The following is an 18,347-nucleotide window of genomic DNA, read 5'->3' as shown; positions in this document are numbered from 1 at the left end:
TGTAGTCCGCGAGCGCGGGCCCCGGCGCCCCGCGCGTCTCCCCGGCCGCCACCGGCTCGGGACGCCATGGCTGCGTCGCCGCCGGCCGCCGCGGACGCCACCCCCTCGCCCCCGCCGCCCGCCGCGGCTCACGACTCTCCGGGCGGGCCGGCGGAGCGGAGCGAGGCCGCCGCGCGCGAGTGCGAGGACCGGTAGGCGCGGCCCGGCGGGCGGGCGGGCGGGAGGGAGGGAGGGAGGGCTCCCCGCGGCCTCCACCCTCCACGGCTGAACGCCCGGTGGCCCCCGGCCGCCTCGGGCCCTCCTCGCCCCCCCCCTCGGGCCCTCCTCTCTCCCCCCCTCGGGCCCTCCTCGCTCCCCCCCCTCGGGCCCTCCTCGCTCCCCCCCCTCGGGCCCTCCTCGCTCCCCCCCCTCGGGCCCTCCTCGCTCCCCCCCCTCGGGCCCTCCTCTCTCCCCCCCTCGGGCCCTCCTCGCTCCCCCCCTCGGGCCCTCCTCGCTCCCCCCCTCGGGCCCTCCTCGCTCCCCCCCTCGGGCCCTCCTCTCTCCCCCCATCGCCCCCCCACCCTCGCTCCCCCCCTCGGGCCCTCCTCGCCCCCCCCCTCGGGCCCTCCTCGCTCCCCCCTCGGGCCCTCCTCTCTCCCCCCCTCGGGCCCTCCTCGCTCCCCCCCTCGGGCCCTCCTCTCTCCCCCCCTCGGGCCCTCCTCTCTCCCCCCCTCGGGCCCTCCTCTCTCCCCCCCCTCGGGCCCTCCTCTCTCCCCCCCTCGGGCCCTGCTCGCTCCCCCCCCTCGGGCCCTCCTCTCTCCCCCCCTCGGGCCCTCCTCGCTCCCCCCCCTCGGGCCCTCCTCTCTCCCCCCCTCGGGCCCTCCTCTCTCCCCCCCTCGGGCCTTCCTCGCCCCCCCTCGGGCCCTCCTCGCCCCCCCCCGCCCTCCTTCCCCCCCTCACTCCCCCCCTCCGGCCCTCCTTGCTCTCCCCACCGCCCTCCTCGCTTCCCCCCTCCTCACTGCCCCCCCACGGGCCCTCCTCGTCCCCCCCCTCGCTCCTCCCTCACGGGCCCTCCTCACTCCCCCCACCCTCGCTCCCCCCACCCTCGCTCCCCCCCACCGCCCTCCTCGCTTTCCCCCCTCCTCACTGCCCCCCCTCGGGCCCTCCTCGCCCCCCCCTCGGGCCCTCCTCACCCCCCCTCACGGGCCCTCCTCGCTCCCCCCTCCTCCCTACCCCCCTCGGGCCTCCTGGTCCTCTCCGTGAGGGGTCCGAGGTGGACAGGCAGCTAGTGCGTCTGAGAGGCCAGACGACGGACATGGCCCCTGTAGGACGGGGACACCTGGGTCGCCATCCCGAGTGGGTGGTCTGCACCCTGAACAGCCCGGCCGGTTGTGTGCTCGGCCCGCCCTCGGGGTCCAGCCCGCCCCTGCCCATCTGCGCCAGTGGTTTGGTCGTCGTGCCTCCCGACCGTCCCGCGAGGGGCTGGGCCTGCCTGGGCCGCGCCTCCGCGCCGGGGCGTGGCTGCAGGGGTGGGCGTGGCCGACCCGCCGGGGCGTGGCCGCAGGGGTGGGCGTGATCGCATGGTGGGCGTGGCCGACCCGACGGGGCGTGGCCGCAGCAGTGGGCGGGATCGCAGGTTGGGCATGGCCGAGCCGCCGGGGCGTGGCCGCAGGGGTGGGCGTGATCGCATGGTGGGCGTGGCCGAGCCGCCGGGGCGTGGCTGCAGGGGTGGGCGTGACCGACCCGCCGGGGCGTGGCCGCAGGAGTGGGCGGGATCGCAGGTTGGGCATGGCCGAGCCGCCGGGGCGTGGCCGCAGGGTGGGCGTGGCCGAGCCGCCGGGGCGTGGTCGCAGGGGTAGGCGGGGCCCGAGGGGCGGGGCCAGGCTCGTGGCCGCGCGGGCGGCTCTTCCGGGTCTGGCGCTTGCGGGCGGGCGCTCCGCGCCCCTCGCCGCGCTCCTGTAAGGTTTTCAAACGCCCAAGGCAGCTCTGGGGTCTCGGAGCCTGGAGTCGGCCGCCGCCGGGCCGGGCTCGCCCTGCTGCTCCGGGCGCTCCGCTGTCGCTGCCCAGCCGGTGCCGCACCGCTTCCAGGCAGCGCCGGCCCCCGCTCCTCCCTGGGCATCTGTCCCCAGACCCAGCTTTGAATCGGGCTGCTCCTCCTCCGGCTTCTCTCCGAGGAGCTCGGCTTTGTGTGGGCTCCGGGGGGGGGGGCTGAGAGCTGAGGACCGCGGTGCAAAGCCAGTCCCAGCAGGAAAGTCCTGGAGACTTAACTCCAATGACCCACCGGAAGACCGGAAGTGGCGCTGTGGCTCAAGTGACAGCGCTGGTCTTGAGCTGAAGAGCGCAGGGACAGTGCTCAGGCCCAGAGTTCAAGCCCCACGACCGACCAAAAAAGAAGAAAAAGCATGAGACAGAGGGCGGCCCTGGGCCCCGGGGCCGGGGCCGAGGCCGGGAGAGAGGCGGCGGGCGGCCAGGCGGTGAGCTCTCCCCTCCACAGTCTCCGTGGTGGACATTTGATTCTGGTTTTTCCGGCATGGGGCTGTGTGCCAGGCCTCTGTGTCATCACCCGTGGTTCTTTATTACCGGTGAGGTACTGCTACAAGTCTCCCGCTTTTTTGGTGGGATGCTGGTCTGTCCCTAACCTATGTGTTGTGTACCCAGTGGGCCAGCGGCGGCAAGATAGTGGGGTGGAGTGCCAGAGCCCCACTCCACGTTGCTCTGCAGGACTGGCCAGCAGAGAGCGAAGCCTGAGCCCGGTGCTTGTGTGCGGAGATGACTAGGCCACCCCCACCCCGAGGAAACTGCAGCGCAGGATGCACAGTTAGGGGAAGTAGGGCAGGACTGATGGGCTGGAGGCAGGGGGTTCTTTTGGGGAGTAGACTAGCTGCACACTTGGACTCAGGCCTCCCTTTTCAGGGCTGGTGACGTGGCTGCCCAAGAATCTTGCTTTTTACCCATAGGTCTGGCCAGCAGAAGTGAGGACCGAGCAGGACAGGCTCAGCAGCCTGAGTCCCCGCTGCTTCTCAGACAGTAAGCTGCTAAGTCAGTAAACTGATTCCCTGGAGCTCCAACTGGGCACCCTGCCCAGGACAGCTTAAACTTACCTGAGGGCTGGGAAGGTGGCTCAGTGGTAGAGCGCTTGCCTTGCATGCATGAGGCCCTGGGTTCCATTCCTCAGCACCACATAAGCAAAAAGAAAAAAGCCAGAAGTGGCGCTGTAGCTCAAGTGGTAGAACGCTAGCCTTGAGCTGAAGAGCTGAGGGACAGCGCCCAGGCCCAGAGTTCAGGCCCCATGACCGGACCCAAAAAGAAACAAAAAAAACCCAACAAACTTCCCTGAGTGTGGGCCAGGTCCTGCCAGTGCTAGAGTGAAGACAGCCCTTGAGGGTGGGATCCAATAGGACTCGCTTTTGGGGACATCTGGGGTTAGGCCTTCCTGGCTCAGGGGCCTCTGGAGGGGAAGCACCCAGTTACCTGTGGCCAGGGGAGGGTGTCTCCAGGGCGGCTCCCAGGAGCGGCCCTTTCATTTGCTTGAGGCCCGTGTGGAATCCTCCCTTTTCCCCGTCTCAGTGCTGGAAGCCAGCCGGCAGTCCCCCACTCTGGAGGAAGGTCTGGGGCCAGCAGAACCCTCTGGGCAAGTCCCATCCGTCAGCTGATCCTCCAGGCTGGGGAGAGGGAGGTGGTGGCTGTGTCCTTGCTGATGCTAAGCACTTAAGTGGGCAAAAGGACCTCCCAGGGACTGGGGGGAGGGGAGGGCAGTTATTCTCGGATGTGGGGAGGGTAGAGTTTCAGGTTTGTTTATGCTGTCGGAGGTACCCTGGGGCCAAGGGTGGGATCCCCGGCTCAGCACTGACAGAGTATCTGGCCCGCAGGGTCCTCAGATCCCCTGTTCTGTGTCTGGGGTGGGCAGGGACACCTGTGCTTTTTCCCGGGAATCCAAGGAGCTGGGGTGCAGAGCATGCCAGCCTGCACACAGGAGGGTAGCGCACACTGACTGCTGGCTGGCTGGGGGTTGTACAGGCCACAGAGTTGCTGCTATTAATATCTGGAGTATAAGCTTCAGCTGAGTGATCCTCTTAGGCCTATGGTCTTGGCCTCTGAAGCTGACAGTGAGTGTGTTTCCTTGCTGCATTTGGACTTCTGGGGCCTCCAGCTATTGTGCCCACTCTGGCGCGTGGAGGCTTCCTCTGCGGGGGGTGGAGGGCAGTGCGTTACCTGCAGGGCTGCCTGTAGGTGTGTTCCCTCCCCTCCCATGGAGGGCCAGCTCAGTTGGCTGGAGCTCCTGAGCTGTTCTTGGGGGTGGCTGTGGGTCTGAGGTAGTAATACCCACCCTAACTGCCAACGCCTAGGCCACACACACCTGGGCCCCACTGCTGTCAGGCAAACCCACCTCTGGGACCTCTGGGCCCTCCGCCATGAGCAGCCCCCCAGCTTACCCTGGCATCAGGATCTCGGGGTGCTGGACCCTTGGAGCAGAAGGCAGGTGAGTTGCATCAGATAAGAATGCTGATAAGAATCCACTCCCACAGAGAGCTGCCACTCGACCTTGGTGCATTCTGCATGTCTGTGGGTATCAGGAAACAAACAGGCTGGCGGGCACTCTGGAGAGTTGTGCAGAGCTTGGGCTGCAGGCGTGGCTTAGGCTGGGGCTATGGGTGATAAGGGTTTCTTATATCTGTGGTGACTCTAGCCTTTTCTTTGAGATTCTTTTCTGGACAGGAGCACCCTCATTCATCTGTAGAAATAAGCTCCTTTGAAAGTTTTGATAGTGTACGGTCCTAGTAAACACGTGGAGGAAAGCCCTTAGATACCTATCAGTAAAAAAGAAAAAAAGGAATAAGAAATAAGATCCTTTGTATAACTTTCACCATTCAAGGAGTACCTTTGTTGAAAAGTCGGGTGGGGCTTTGTCCCTGGCTTCAAAAGGCAAAGACTAACTTGGGGGAAGGCAGTGGAGCTGCAGTGGTTTAGCCCCATTACATGGGAGGTGTGGGCCGGCAGAGTTCCGGCAAAGCCCTCCCTGTCTGCTTGTACCTGAGCACCCTTCTCAACAGAAGGGTTTGCACTAGGTTAAGAGCCTCAAGAAAAATCTGTGGCTGGGCACCGGTGGCTCACACCTGCCATCCTATTTCAGTTTGAAGCCAGCCAGAGCAGAAAAGTGTAAGACTTTTTTTTGTTTTTGTTTTTGTTCAGTTGTAGGACTTGAGCTCAGGCCGGGATGCTGTCCCTTTGCTTTTTTTTGCTCAAGTCTGGTGCTCTAGTCCTTTGAGCCACAGCGCCACTTCTGGTTTTCTGGTGGTTAATTGGAAATAAACAGTTTCAAGGACTTTCCTGCTTGGGCTGGCTTTGAACTGATCCTTAGAGCTCAGCCTCCTGAATATCTAGCTGCCAGTGCCCAGCTTTCTGTGAGATTCTTATCTTGAATTAAGCACCAAAAAAAAAAAAAAAAAAAAGCCAGAATGGAGCTGTGACTCAAGTGGTAGAACACTCACCTTGAGCAAAAAGAAGCTCAGGGACAGTGCCCGACCAGTACGTACACACACACACACACACACACACACACACAGCCCGACCAACACACACACACACACACACACACACACACACACACGGACAGCAGGGACAGTGCCCGACCAACACACACACACACACACACACACAGTGCCCGACCAACACACACACACACACAGTGCCCGACCAATACACATACACACACACACACACACACACACGGACAGCAGGGACAGTGCCCGACCAACACACACACACACACACGGACAGCAGGGACAGTGCCCGACCAGTACACACACACACACACACACGGACAGCAGGGACAGTGCCCGACCAACACACACACACACACACACACACACACACACACACACCTCCGTTCCCTCCCGTGTCTGTGTTGTCCCTGCGTCTGTTACCACTGGGAGTCCCGGGCCTCCCGGGACAGCCTGCGAGTTTCTGTCAGGACAGGCTCCTTTGGAGGAGGCAAACAGCTGGTCTGTGCTCTCTGCCTGCTCTGGCCTCCAGAGCTGCTGGCTCTGCCATCATCTTCCTGTTGCTAAGCCCAGGCTGGGCCACAGGCTCCACCCACTCTGCAGAGCTCTGGGCGCCTGGCTGTCACCACTGGGAGCAGCAGCCCTCGAGCCAGTCTCACAGACCCGTTTGTTTACTGCAGATGGATTAGTGTACCTAGGTAAGCACTCATCTGCCCTCTGTCCTGGGATCTGGGGACATCTAGGCAGGCCTAAGCAGGAGTATGGGAGGTAGCCAGCCCTTCAGGAAGCTCTTTACATCCTGGCCTATTTCTCTCACATACTGTCCAGCAACAATGCTGTGGGTACTTGCTCCCATCTGAGTGCAGGGTCCCCACTTAGCCGTCTCAGTACTGATTGTCTTATTTGTGCTCAGCCTCAGTGCCAACAGCTCTGGAGCCACAGACAGCTAATGAGTCCCTCTGCTTACTCCCAAGCTCTCCCGGTGACGGATGATGTAGCAACGGGTGGGCCTGGCTTCCTTTCCCCAAGGACGAGTTCCCATGTTTTTTCAGTCAGATGCAGATGGGCCAAGCTGTGTCCACATGTATGTGTCTGAGGATTGCCAGGTTGACTTGTTGCAGGTTAGGCTTCCACTTTTTTGTTTCTGTTGCTGTTGTTTTGCTTTTCCTGTCCTGGGGTTTGAACTCAGTGTCTGGGCATTGTCCTTGAGCCTCTAACTGCTTGAGCCACTTCCAGCTTTTTCTGAGTAGTCTATTGGAAATAAGAGCTTCACAGACTTTTCTGCCCAGGCTGGCTGCGAACCACAGTCCTCAGATCTCAGTCTCTGGAGTAACTAGGATTACAGGCATGAACCACCTGGCAGGCTTCCTGGCTTGGGTCCCTCCCTGCTGAGCTCTAGGAGTACCTACACACTTAAGTGTTCCCAAGCTGGAGACATTTAAGCTATTCTGAAAACCGGAAGAAGCTTGCCCAGGACCACCATTCTAGGCCACCCTGCTAAAAGAGTGAGAGGTCGCATCTCATCAGACCCTGACGTGTGTGCCTGGCATCCGAACTGTCACAGGAAGCATGAATCCCTCCTGGCCAGGGGATAAAGTAATCACAGAAGGCCAGGCACCAGTAGCTCACATCTATAACCCTAACTATTCAGGAGATTGACATCTGAAGATTGTGGTTCAGTCTGGGCAGGAGTTAGCCACCAAAAAGTCAGAAGTGGAGCTGTGGCTCAAGTAGAGCACAAAAGCTCAGAACCAGCACAAAAACATAAAACAAACTGAGGGACAGCCCCAGGCCCTGTTAATAAAAGAAATAAGTTAATAAAAGAAAAAGAAGAAGGGCTCAAGATGTGATGGAATGCAAGTGTCTCAGTTCAGACACTAGCACTGTCCACAAGAAAAGCGTGTAAGTACGTCCAGGCTGTGATCTAGTGCATACTAGCTTAGTTGTCCTCTGCTGTGGCCTGACCTGCGGCAGCCCCTGGAGATGGGAGAGGTGACGGCAGGATGAACTTCCCAGCGGGACCCAGGGTTAAGGGTTTGTGTTTTGTTTTGAGACAGGACCTTATCCTATATCCCAGGTTTACCTAAAATTCACTGTGTAGCCCAGGCAGTTCTCAAACTCATAAGCTTTGCCTCAGCCTCTTGAATGCTGGAATCACAGGTGTTTGCTGTCATGCCCAGCTTCTGGCCTGGGGTTTGATGCCCAAGGGATTGTTGCCTGTAAGAAGTTCTAAAGGTAATGATTGGCACCCAGGGAAATGTCTGCCCCCAGCTTGTCTGTGTGTGCACAGCTTGCTATTCAGGTGAACAGCTTCCATTTGTTTTGGCAGTGCTGGGAATCAAACCCGTCTTCTAATGCTGAGCCTCAGCTCCAGCCCTAGATGAGCATTCTGCTGCTGTTTACATACATGGAATCCTGTCTCCTTACAGTTTGCTTTTCTCACATAACTATGCGCCTGTGCTGCCCAGACCTGTAGATCTACCTCGTTCAGCTCAGGTGTACCTGGTATACCTGTAGATCTACCTCGTTCAGCTCAGGTGTACCTGGTGCTTTGTGCAGTATTCCATCACTCATGGGACTCCAGGCCTTGCTGCTGCTGGAAGGAACCCCAAAGATCTCATCCTGTACCACCAGCTTTTTTTTTTTTTGCCAGTCCTGGGGCTTGAACTCAGAGCCTGGGCACTGTCCCTGAGCTTCTTTTGCTCAAGGCTAGCACTCTACCACTGAAGCCACTTCTTGCTCTTTCTGTTTATGTGGTGCTGAGGAATTGAACCCAGGGTGTCAATGCATGCAAAGCAAGCGCTCTGCCACTGAGTCACCTTCCCAGCCCACCGGCTATTTTTATAGATAACCTTCCGTGCACTGGGCCTCTGTCCTGCACGATCATCAGCGGTCCACATGGGTGGGCTGACTTGTCTGGCCACACCACTGACCTGAAATTCAGGTGATTCTGGGGTCATGTGACTGGGCTGGTTCGCTCCTGGCAGGGGCCAGAGTCTGTTCAACCTGTGCTCATCGTGATTGGGTCTGTACGCCACGCCCTCAGACCGTGGAGCTCCCCTCTGGGTTTTGAGGCTGTGGCCACAAAGGGCACGCCACTGTGAGGGCACCAGGGGCCAGGTGGGGTGCGGGGCAGGTAAGGGTGCCTCCTCTGTTCCACGGTTCCTTCGTGGCCTCGGTGATGCTTCTCCTTGCCAGCCCCCAGGGTCAGCTTCCCAAGCAGCCCAGACTGGTGGCATTTGCAGGTTGCTGATGGTGTCCATCTTGGGCCCTCCCAGCCTGTCTGTCCTGTTCCCTGACAGCCTGAGAGGCCAGGCAAGGACACAGCCTCTCTGTGGCTGGCATCTGGCCTGCACACCGCTCTCCACCTCTCAAGGTGCCTGGCCCATGGGGTGACAGGACCAGACTGCTAGAGCGTACTGAGCTGAGGGGGAGAAAGAAACAGTCCTCCGTGGACGCTCTGTCCCTGAGTGCCTGCTTGTCCTCTGGGAGCAGAGAGAGCTGATGCTGTGACTGCTTCCTCCTGTCCTCTTGGTACTGCTTGCCCAAGGCTCTGTCCGCCCCACACCCACCCTGTGCCGTAGGCTACAGGCAGACGTCGTACGCGGGTCGTCGAGCCCGTCCACCCTGGCCACGCTCCTGCCTGCCCTCCTTGAGTGCGGTCTTGCTGGCAGCTGAGGTTGATGCTGAGTGTCCCTCTCTGCAGTGGCAACACAGGGTCCTTGGACAGACTCCTGCCGCCCGTTGGCACCGGGCGCTCGCCCAGGAAGCGTACCACCAGCCAGTGCAAGTCTGAGCCACCCCTGCTGCGCACCAGCAAGCGTACCATCTACACGGCTGGACGGCCGCCCTGGTACAATGAGCACGGCACACAGTCCAAGGAGGCCTTTGCCATCGGTGAGAGTGGCGTGGGCAGGGCACGCCCGTGCGGCCAGCCCAGCTGCTCCTAACCACGGGTCTCCGCTCACCCCGACAGGCCTGGGCGGGGGCAGTGCCTCTGGGAAGACCACCGTGGCCCGGATGATCATCGAGGCCTTGGACGTGCCCTGGGTGGTTCTGCTGTCCATGGACTCCTTCTACAAGGTGAGGCTCCTCAGGGCCCCAGAGGGCCCTCTTCCCTCTGCTCCCCATACCCCCGCGGTTCAGGCCCGCCTACAGCCCCACCGCCCCCAGGTCCTGACACAGCAGCAGCAGGAGCAGGCTGCTCGCAACAACTTCAACTTTGATCACCCTGATGCCTTCGACTTCAACCTCATCATCTCCACCCTCAAGAAGCTGAAGCAGGGCAGAAGTGTGCAAGTGCCCATCTATGACTTTACCACCCACAGCCGGAAAAAGGATTGGGTAGGCCTAGGGCCGGGCCGGACGGGCAGCAGAGGCGTAAGCCGGGCATTGACGCTTTCGAGGTTCCTTTGCAGAAAACGCTGTACGGTGCAAATGTCATCATATTTGAGGGTATCATGGCCTTTGCTGACAAGACGCTGTTGGAGGTGAGGGCCTGCAGGGAATAGGAGCCACCTTGTCCCGCCCCAAGGCCTCCGCGCTGCGTCCCCAGAGCCCCCGGGCCTCCGAATGAGCCCCACGCAGGTGCCTTGGGCATGGGGTGTGCTGCCCGCAGAGTGGGGGTGGCTGCGGAGACCATGGGTCCCGTTTCCCCCCTCTGGAGCCGGTTTGCACCTGTTGTGCTTTTGTTATTCTCATGCCTTGCTGAGGGCTGTACGTTAGGGCAGTTCACCTTGCACAGAGTGAAGCGTGAAGCCCCTCCGTGCACACAACTGCCACGTGTCACCCGAGTGCCGGCCATACCGGGTTCGCCAAGCCCCTGCTCCCCATGTTTTGGGAGCTACATTAGGTGGTCACAGGAATCCCATACTGCCCAGCCCAGGTCCTGTCTGATTCCTCAGGGTCCACGGCTCCTCACACCTGCACAGCCTTCAGTGTGCTCATGCACACCACTGCAAACCACAGCAGCTGGCCCTGGGTCAGACTGGGTGCCAGGCTCCTAGGCCGTCTGACTGCCCTCTGGCCTGGGCCTCGGCCCTGTTCCTGTCCCTGTACAGCTCCTGGACATGAAGATCTTTGTGGACACAGACTCTGACATCCGTCTGGTGCGGCGCCTGCGCCGGGACATCAGCGAGCGAGGCCGTGACATCGAAGGTGTCATCAAGCAGTACAACAAGTTTGTCAAGCCCGCCTTTGACCAGTATATCCAGCCCACCATGCGTCTGGCAGACATTGTGGTGCCCAGAGGTAAGCCTACCGGGCGGCCAGGCCCCGGCCTGCGGGTGGGGTGGATGGATAACTGAGCATCCGAGTTTCCCTCCTCTCTGCCCCCTCCAGGGAGTGGGAACACAGTGGCAATCGACTTGATTGTGCAGCATGTGCACAGCCAGCTGGAGGAGGTGAGCTGCCCGGAAGTGCCAGGCGTCCTGGAGTCCCCCCTCTGCTGTTTCCCCTCCCCTTCCAGCAGCTTGCTCACCTTCCCCACCTGTTCACTCTCCCTTGCAGCCACCAGCCTCTGACTGCCCTAGGCCTGCACTGTGGGCCAGTCCCAGCCCTTTCGGATGGGCGGGGCCCAGGTGCTTAGCCCTGGCTGGAGGACCCCTCCCTGCAATGGTCCAGCCAGAGGCTGGCTCTGCCCGGAGGGCGTGCTCCCCTGCCCACGGCTCTGCGGGGAGGGTGTGCTCCCCTGTCTGTGCTCTGTGGGAGGGTGTGCTCCCTGTCTGTGCTCTGTGGGAGGGTGTGCTCCTGTCTGTGCTCTGTGGGAGGGTGTGCTCCCTGTCTGTGCTCTGTGGGAGGGTGTGCTCCCCTGTCTGCTCTGTGGGAGGGTGTGCTCCCCTGTCTGCTCTGTGGGAGGGTGTGCTCCCCTGTCTGTGCTCTGTGGGAGGGTGTGCTCCCCTGTCTGTGCTCTGTGGGAGGGTGTGCTCCCCTGTCTGTGCTCTGTGGGAGGGTGTGCTCCCCTGTCTGTGCTCTGTGGGAGGGTGTGCTCCCTGTCTGTGCTCTGTGGGAGGGTGTGCTCCCCTGTCTGTGCTCTGTGGGAGGGTGTGCTCCCCTGTCTGTGCTCTGTGGGAGGGTGTGCTCCCTGTCTGTGCTCTGTGGGAGGGTGTGCTCCCTGTCTGTGCTCTGTGGGAGGGTGTGCTCCTGTCTGTGCTCTGTGGGAGGGTGTGCTCCCTGTCTGTGCTCTGTGGGAGGGTGTGCTCCCCTGTCTGTGCTCTGTGGGAGGGTGTGCTCCCCTGTCTGCTCTGTGGGAGGGTGTGCTCCCCTGCCCATCCCTTGGGGAGTGACGAGGATGATGCTTTGTTCATTGGCCTAGGCCTTTAGTTTCAGTGCTGAGTCCCACACCCAGCATGGGCCCCACAGCAAGCGTTCTGTGGCTGAGTCTTAGAGTCTGTCGCAAACCTAATAGACTGCTAGGGGCCCGGGGCCTGCAGAGTGTAGTTAAGAGGTTCTGGCTCTTCCCAGACTGGAACAACAGGTTCTAACCCAGGCAGTCTTCATAATAAAGAGCCTTAGAAACTCACCGCCTCCAACTACTGGCGGCCACCTGAGCCTTTTCCCCATGGGCTGTGGTGTGTCTGCTCCCGGGCGGGTGGGGTGGCCTGACCACTGCCCCGGTCACTGATACGTCACCCGTTCCCTTGTGTCTCCCTGTGTTGCTGCCACAGCGTGAACTCAGCGTCAGGTAAGACTTCTGCATCCGTCTGCACAGATGGAGGCATTTCCACCGTCCTCACGGAGCCCCGGGCCGGCTCTCCTCAGCCAGGCAGCCCGCAGCTCCCTGGTCCCCAGACAGACCTGCAGGGCGGGGGGCCAGGGTCTGGGTCTGCCTCCGGCTGGCTGGGCTCCAGGTGTGGCGGCCCAGGCTGGCCCTGGCTCCTCCCTCCCTGCCCAGTCCTGCGGTGCCCAGGTGGGAGCAGCAGCTCGGGTCCCTCTGGCTGGAGTTGGTCTGGGGAGTGTGTGCGGTCAGCACCACGGGTCCGCCCTGCTCCCAAGCTGGGCCACACCTGGGCACCCGGGTCCGCCCTGCTCCCAAGCTGGGCCACACCTGGGCACCCGGGTCCGCCCTGCTCCCAAGCTGGGCCACACCTGGGCACCCGGGTCCGCCCTGCTCCCAAGCTGGGCCACACCTGGGCACCCGGGTCCGCCCTGCTCCCAAGCTGGGCCACACCTGGGCACCCATGTACCCCAGGGCCATCCTAACCAGGCTGTCCACTGGGCCTCCCCAAGACCAGGCACCACAGGGCTCGGTCAGGGCCTCCCGAGGAAAGTGTCCAGGTGTAGCCAGCTCCGCTTTCCGTCCTGGGGTCAGCCGAAGAGCCGGCCGGCCTTGCCGGCTCCAGGACATTGCTGGTGTTAGGAGGGAGGGCTGCTGCCGGGGTGGCCGGTGTGCCATACCACACCTCTGAGTGCCAAGGCTGGTGCCTGGCCTCCGCTTCTTCGCAGGAACGCTGCTGCCGCCCCAACTAAGTGTTCTTCTCTTTGTTCTTTTCCTCTTTGTAAACCCGTTTCCTGCCTTGTTCCCTCCCTGAACACGCTCTTCACCTGGCGAGCAGAGGAAGCTGCGTTGGGATATGTGAGCAGAGCGCGCTCTGCCGCGCTGTGTGCCACCCCTCCCGCACTGCCCCTCCCCTCCCCCCTCCCCTCCCCTCCCCTCCCACTCCCCTCCTACTCTCCCCCCCTTCCCTCCGCCTCTTTCTGGTGTTGCCCTTTCCCACCTTCTTCCCCTCTTCCCGCTGCCCTTCCTGCTCCTTCCCCTCTCCCCGCTGCCCTCCCTGCCCACCATTGCCCCTCCTGCTCCTCGCACCTCACCTCTCACCTCTCACCTCTCACACGTCCTCCCTCCCGGCCCCTGAGCTGGGCTGTGGGTGGGGCAGGTGCATCAGCGCCAGCCAGCCTTGCCAGCTTCCAGACAGGGACTGAGCTCTCTGGGAGATTGGCCGGAGCAGGGCTCCGCCCCCACTGTTTGTCTCCCTTCCTCTCTGTCTGGCCCTCTGCTTCCTCTGAGCCAGGGAGGCCCCCTGGAGCCCCCTCCTCCCGGGGCTAGCACCTCACCTTTACCTGGCAGCTAAGACGGGGCTTTTCCAGCGAGGTTAACTGTAGCCAGGCAGCGGCTCTCACCCCCACAGCGGGGTGCAGCTGTCCTGTGGGGAAGAGCAGGGCTCTGGGCAAGATGCCCCCTGGGTGAGTCGCCCTGACCGGTTCATTCCCCAGGGCTGCGCTGGCTTCCGCACATCAGTGCCACCCGCTTCCCCAGACACTGAGTGTCCTCAAGAGCACACCACAGGTGCGCGGCATGCACACCATCATCAGGTGAGCCTCTGCCCGGGGCGGGCCTTCTCTTGGAGCCCACGCTCGTCTAAGCACGCCCCCTCTCCAGGGACAAGGAGACCAGCCGGGATGAATTCATCTTCTATTCCAAGAGGCTGATGAGGCTGCTTATCGAGCACGCACTCTCCTTCCTGCCCTTCCAGGTGCCTGGGGCGGGGCTGCGGGTGGGCGGGGTGTCTGCCGGGGCCCACTAACACTCCCCCCTGTGAATAGGACTGTGTGGTGCAGACCCCGCAGGGACAGGACTATGCGGGCAAGTGCTATGCAGGGAAGCAGGTAAGCTGGGGCTGGAGGTCAGGCAGGGGCTGGGGAGGAGGAGTCCCCGGTCTTGCTCAGCCTCCCCCGCCTCCCAGATCACCGGGGTGTCTATCCTGCGCGCTGGGGAGACCATGGAGCCTGCACTGCGTGCTGTGTGTAAAGATGTGCGCATCGGCACCATCCTCATCCAGACCAACCAGCTCACAGGGGAGCCCGAGGTGCTGGGGGTGGGCCGGGGCAGTGGCCCAGGGAAGGGCTGGGGGCCCCGGGAGCCCGACAGGTGGGCATAGCCTAGTCTGGCCCCGCAGCTCCACTACCTGAGGCTGCCCAAGGACATCAGTGAGGACCATGTGATCCTGATGGACTGCACCGTGTCCACGGGTGCTGCGGCCATGATGGCTGTGCGTGTGCTCCTGGTAAGTGGGCTGCAGGCGGCCACGGTGCTGCGCGTGTGCTCCACGGTGCTGCGCGTGTGCTCCACGGTGCTGCGCGTGTGCTCCACGGTGCTGCGCGTGTGCTCCACGGTGCTGCGCGTGTGCTCCACGGTGCTGCGCGTGTGCTCCACGGTGCTGCGCGTGTGCTCCACGGTGCTGCGCGTGTGCTCCACGGTGCTGCGCGTGTGCTCCACGGTGCTGCGTGTGTTCCACGGTGCTGCGCGTGTGCTCCACGGTGCTGCGCGTGTGCTCCACGGTGCTGCGCGTGTGCTCCACGGTGCTGTGCGTGTGCTCCCAGTGCTGCGCGTGTGCTCCACGGTGCTGCGTGTGCTCCACGGTGCTGCGCGTGTGCTCCCGGTGCTGCGCGTGTGCTCCACGGTGCTGCGTGTGCTCCACGGTGCTGCGCGTGTGTTCCACGGTGCTGCGCGTGTGCTCCACGGTGCTGCGCGTGTGCTCCACGGTGCTGCATGTGCTCCACGGTGCTGCGTGTGTGCTCCACGGTGCTGCGTGTGCTCCCGGTGCTGTGCGTGTGCTCCCGGTGCTGCGCCTGTGCTCCACGGTGCTGCGTGTTCCACGGTGCTGCGTGTGTTCCACGGTGCTGCGCGTGTGCTCCACGGTGCTGCACGCGTGCTCCACGGTGCTGCGCGTGTGTTCCACGGTGCTGCGCGTGTGTTCCACGGTGCTGCGTGTGCTCCACGGTGCTGCGCGTGTGCTCCACGGTGCTGCGCGTGTGCTCCACGGTGCTGCGCGTGTGTTCCACGGTGTTGCGTGTGCTCCACGGTGCTGCGTGTGTTCCACGGTGCTGCGCGTGTGCTCCACGGTGCTGCGCGTGTGCTCCCGGTGCTGCGCGTGTGCTCCACGGTGCTGCGCGTGTGCTCCACGATGCTGTGCGTGTGTTCCACGGTGCTGCGCGTGTGCTCCACGGTGCTGCGCGTGCGTGTGCTCCACGGTGCTGCGCGTGTGCTCCACGGTGCTGCGCGTGTGCTCCCGGTGGGTGGCCTGGGTGGGCTGCAGGCGGCCCCTGTGGAGGTGGGGCTTACCTGATCCTTGTGATGGGCAGGACCATGATGTGCCTGAGGACAAGATCTTCCTGCTGTCCCTGCTCATGGCGGAAATGGGTGTGCACTCGGTGGCCTACGCCTTCCCCCGGGTGAGGATCATCACAACCGCGGTGGACAAGCGGGTCAATGACCTTTTCCGAATCATCCCAGGCATCGGTAAGGCGCTCGGCCCTTCTGTGGGTCGTGGGGGCGGGGCTGGTGGTCCCCGGAGACCCCAACCACACTGGGCTGCCTCTTTCTCCAGGGAACTTCGGCGATCGCTACTTTGGGACAGACGCGGTTCCTGAGGGCAGTGACGAGGAGGAGGCGGCCTGCACTGGTTAGCACCCAGGCTGGCCTCGGCCGCCTCCTGTCCTGTGGATGGTTAAGAAGATGCTACCAATAAAGCTTGATTTACACATTTCATAAAGCAAAGCTTCAGAAAGTAAAGATGTGACTGGTCAGCTGGGCTGCGGAGTGCTCTCCCCAGGAGTTAGGCTACCCCAGTCTCACCTGTAAGGCCTCCACAGGGAGGAGGCCGGCGGGCCCCTGGCGCCCACCCAGCAGGACTGCGTGCTCCCTGAAGAAGTTAGGATTCATTGCCAGATGGACATGAGGGCAGGACTGGGCCTAGCAGTGCCTGCCTTTGCTAGACGGAGACCCTGACCACCTGGCCTGGACCCAGGGGGCCACCCAGGGGCCTCTGTGACCCCTCCACAGCCACGTGTGTCATCAAGGGACTCCGCAGAAGCCAGGGCTGCTGTTGATAGAGGAGCTGAGCGGTTGCAGGAGGCACAGCTGCTGTTGTGGGCCAAGAGTTGAGAGTCTGGTTCCCCATGTGTAGCCAGCCCTGCCTTCGCCGCTGACTCCAGAGGTGCAGCCTGCCTCAGGTGGCTCACGCCGTGGATGGCAGGGGGCTGGGCCCTCCTGCCTGTCTCGGCTCACTTCACAAAGGCCTCGGCAGGGAAAACCTTGTGGGGGGGATGGGAAGCTGCCGTGTGGTGCCCGAGCCTCTGTCAGGCTGTCTGCGGGGTGGCCAGGCACTGGTGTCACACCCGAAGCAGGGTTGTCTCCAGGCCCGGTGAGAGGGCCTTTTCCTATCCGTGGAGTCACTGACCTTCAGGCTGTGTTCTGGGGACCTGCAGACAGGTTCCTAGAAGCTTGGGAATGCCATTCCATTCACTCCAGTCTTCCCTATGAGGAATGGGGGAAATTAGGAGCTGAACAGGGGTCAGGTTCTGAACTTAACTCAGCCAGAGGGATTGTCTCCCAGAAGACAAAACCACACGCACACACAGTCTGCCTGTAGCGTACCACACACCACAGACACACGTATCGACTGTACACGGTAAGGCTCAGGACTGGAAGGAATGGGCCCAGTGGCTTAGTCCCTAGGCAGAAGTACTCTTTTTCTCCTTCCTGAACCACAGAGGCAGAGGGCTTGGGCCTGAAGTCCTGCTTCACCCCGTGAAGACCAGGGTGCTGCTGGGAAGTCTCTCCATTAAGGGGTGGCCTGGGGCCTGCTGGCATCAGGAAGTGACCAGGATTCAGCTCCCAGCTTCCAGCCACGCTCAGCACGGCTGCTGCCATGTGCGCAGGGCACTCATTCCTGCACGTGACGAGGCTTGAAGCTAAATGTGGTCCTTATGCTGCCTTCTGGGTTCCGGGGCTTCCCCTGGGCTGAGGGAAGCCAAGTGCAGTGAACAGAAGCCAAGCTGCAGACGGCCTGAGTTCCGGGGGCTGTGTGGCAAGTTGACGCAGCCCCAGCGCTCTGCGCATTTGTCCAGACACTTGGGGCGAGGCCCCCAAGAAGCCCCCCTGCTCTGGCCAGCTGCTGCACACAGGCAGTGCCTCCAGGGGTCTGTCAGCCTGCGAGGCACCGGCCTGCCCAGCACAGCTGGCCCAGGGTGTGGATGGGAGCCTTGGTGGTGGTGGTGGGGGGGAGGGCTGAGGTGCTGGGAGCCTTGGAGTGACCCAGCCCTAAAAGGTACACCTGCCTGCCACACTGACAGGGTCACGCATGCTGGATGTGTGGTGGTCTGGGTAAGCTAGGGAAGGACCTGCTGCAGACGGCCAGACCAGTCCTGGGGAAGGCTGTTCTGGATGGAACACTGGCTAGGCTAGGACAGTTCTTCCCACCAGGCAGGAAATGAGGTAGCCAGAGGGCCTTTTAGATTGGCGGGTTGTAAGCAAGTTTATGGGGACTGAGATGGCAGAAGGTAGAGGGGAGCACGTGAATGCTGCGTTTGGGTCAGGAGAGCAAGGACGGGGCAGCCCCGCGAGGGTCTGGAAGGGTCGGGAGCCGTGGCAACTCCAGAGGTGACGTCCAGGCTGGTAGCCTGGACTTGAGGCCTGGGTCGCATGCCAACCACCTTCCAGCTTAGGGCTTTGACTTGCAGTCTCTAGTTCCAGTACAACCACACCCAAGCAGTGCCCTGGAGCTGGCCGGCTGGGGGGTGGAGCCTGTCCCTAACAGGCCAGTAAGGAAGTCCACGGGGTCTGTCCACTGGCGTGCGCTCACCCCACTCCCTCCAGCTTTGCCAGTGGCCCTCCCAGATCCTGCTGTGCCCCTCTCCTCGTCAGTCAGTCCGCCAAGAGGGTGTTGCCCTGGTCAAATGAGCAAACACTCATGCGGCGCTGTGTTCCTGGGTGGGACCGTGGTTCACCCAGCAGACTTGACAGCCAAACCCTGGTTCCTCTGGGTCAGGATGGCTTCTCTTGTGCTAATACCTGTCTTTTTTTCCTTTTGTGTGCCAGCTTTGGGGCTTGAACTCGGCCTGAGTGCTGTCCCTGCGCTCTTCAGCTCA

At 62.3% G+C, this 18,347-nt stretch overlaps 1 protein-coding gene across 3 annotated transcripts; it reads left to right on the top strand.

Moving 5' to 3' along the window:
• The first annotated feature begins 23 nt into the window (after positions 1 to 23).
• Positions 24 to 15,975, top strand: LOC138841579 (uridine-cytidine kinase-like 1). Of its 3 annotated transcripts, none has more exons than XM_070042346.1 (15): positions 24 to 191; positions 9,187 to 9,377; positions 9,457 to 9,563; positions 9,654 to 9,824; positions 9,899 to 9,970; positions 10,541 to 10,730; positions 10,821 to 10,882; positions 13,034 to 13,053; positions 13,692 to 13,790; positions 13,858 to 13,951; positions 14,022 to 14,084; positions 14,162 to 14,284; positions 14,375 to 14,482; positions 15,561 to 15,717; positions 15,806 to 15,975. In XM_070042346.1, exons 1-15 carry the CDS (start codon positions 67 to 69, stop codon positions 15,883 to 15,885), a joined length of 1,662 nt encoding a protein of 553 aa, XP_069898447.1. In that variant the 5' UTR covers positions 24 to 66; the 3' UTR covers positions 15,886 to 15,975. The 3 variants fall into 3 exon arrangements, with proteins under 3 accessions (XP_069898447.1, XP_069898449.1, XP_069898448.1); XM_070042347.1 differs by lacking the exon at positions 13,034 to 13,053 and adding an exon at positions 12,146 to 12,162 and having other exon boundaries at positions 25 to 191; XM_070042348.1 differs by lacking the exon at positions 9,654 to 9,824.
• Positions 15,976 to 18,347: the final 2,372 nt, after the last annotated feature.

Source organism: Dipodomys merriami, unplaced genomic scaffold (assembly GCF_024711535.1).
Source record: "Dipodomys merriami isolate MVZ:Mamm:240054 unplaced genomic scaffold, mDipMer1.0.p SCAF_322, whole genome shotgun sequence".
Lineage (NCBI taxonomy): Eukaryota > Metazoa > Chordata > Mammalia > Rodentia > Heteromyidae > Dipodomys > Dipodomys merriami.
Note: the sequence above shows the minus strand (reverse complement) of the source record. Positions and strands in the feature narration are given on the sequence as shown.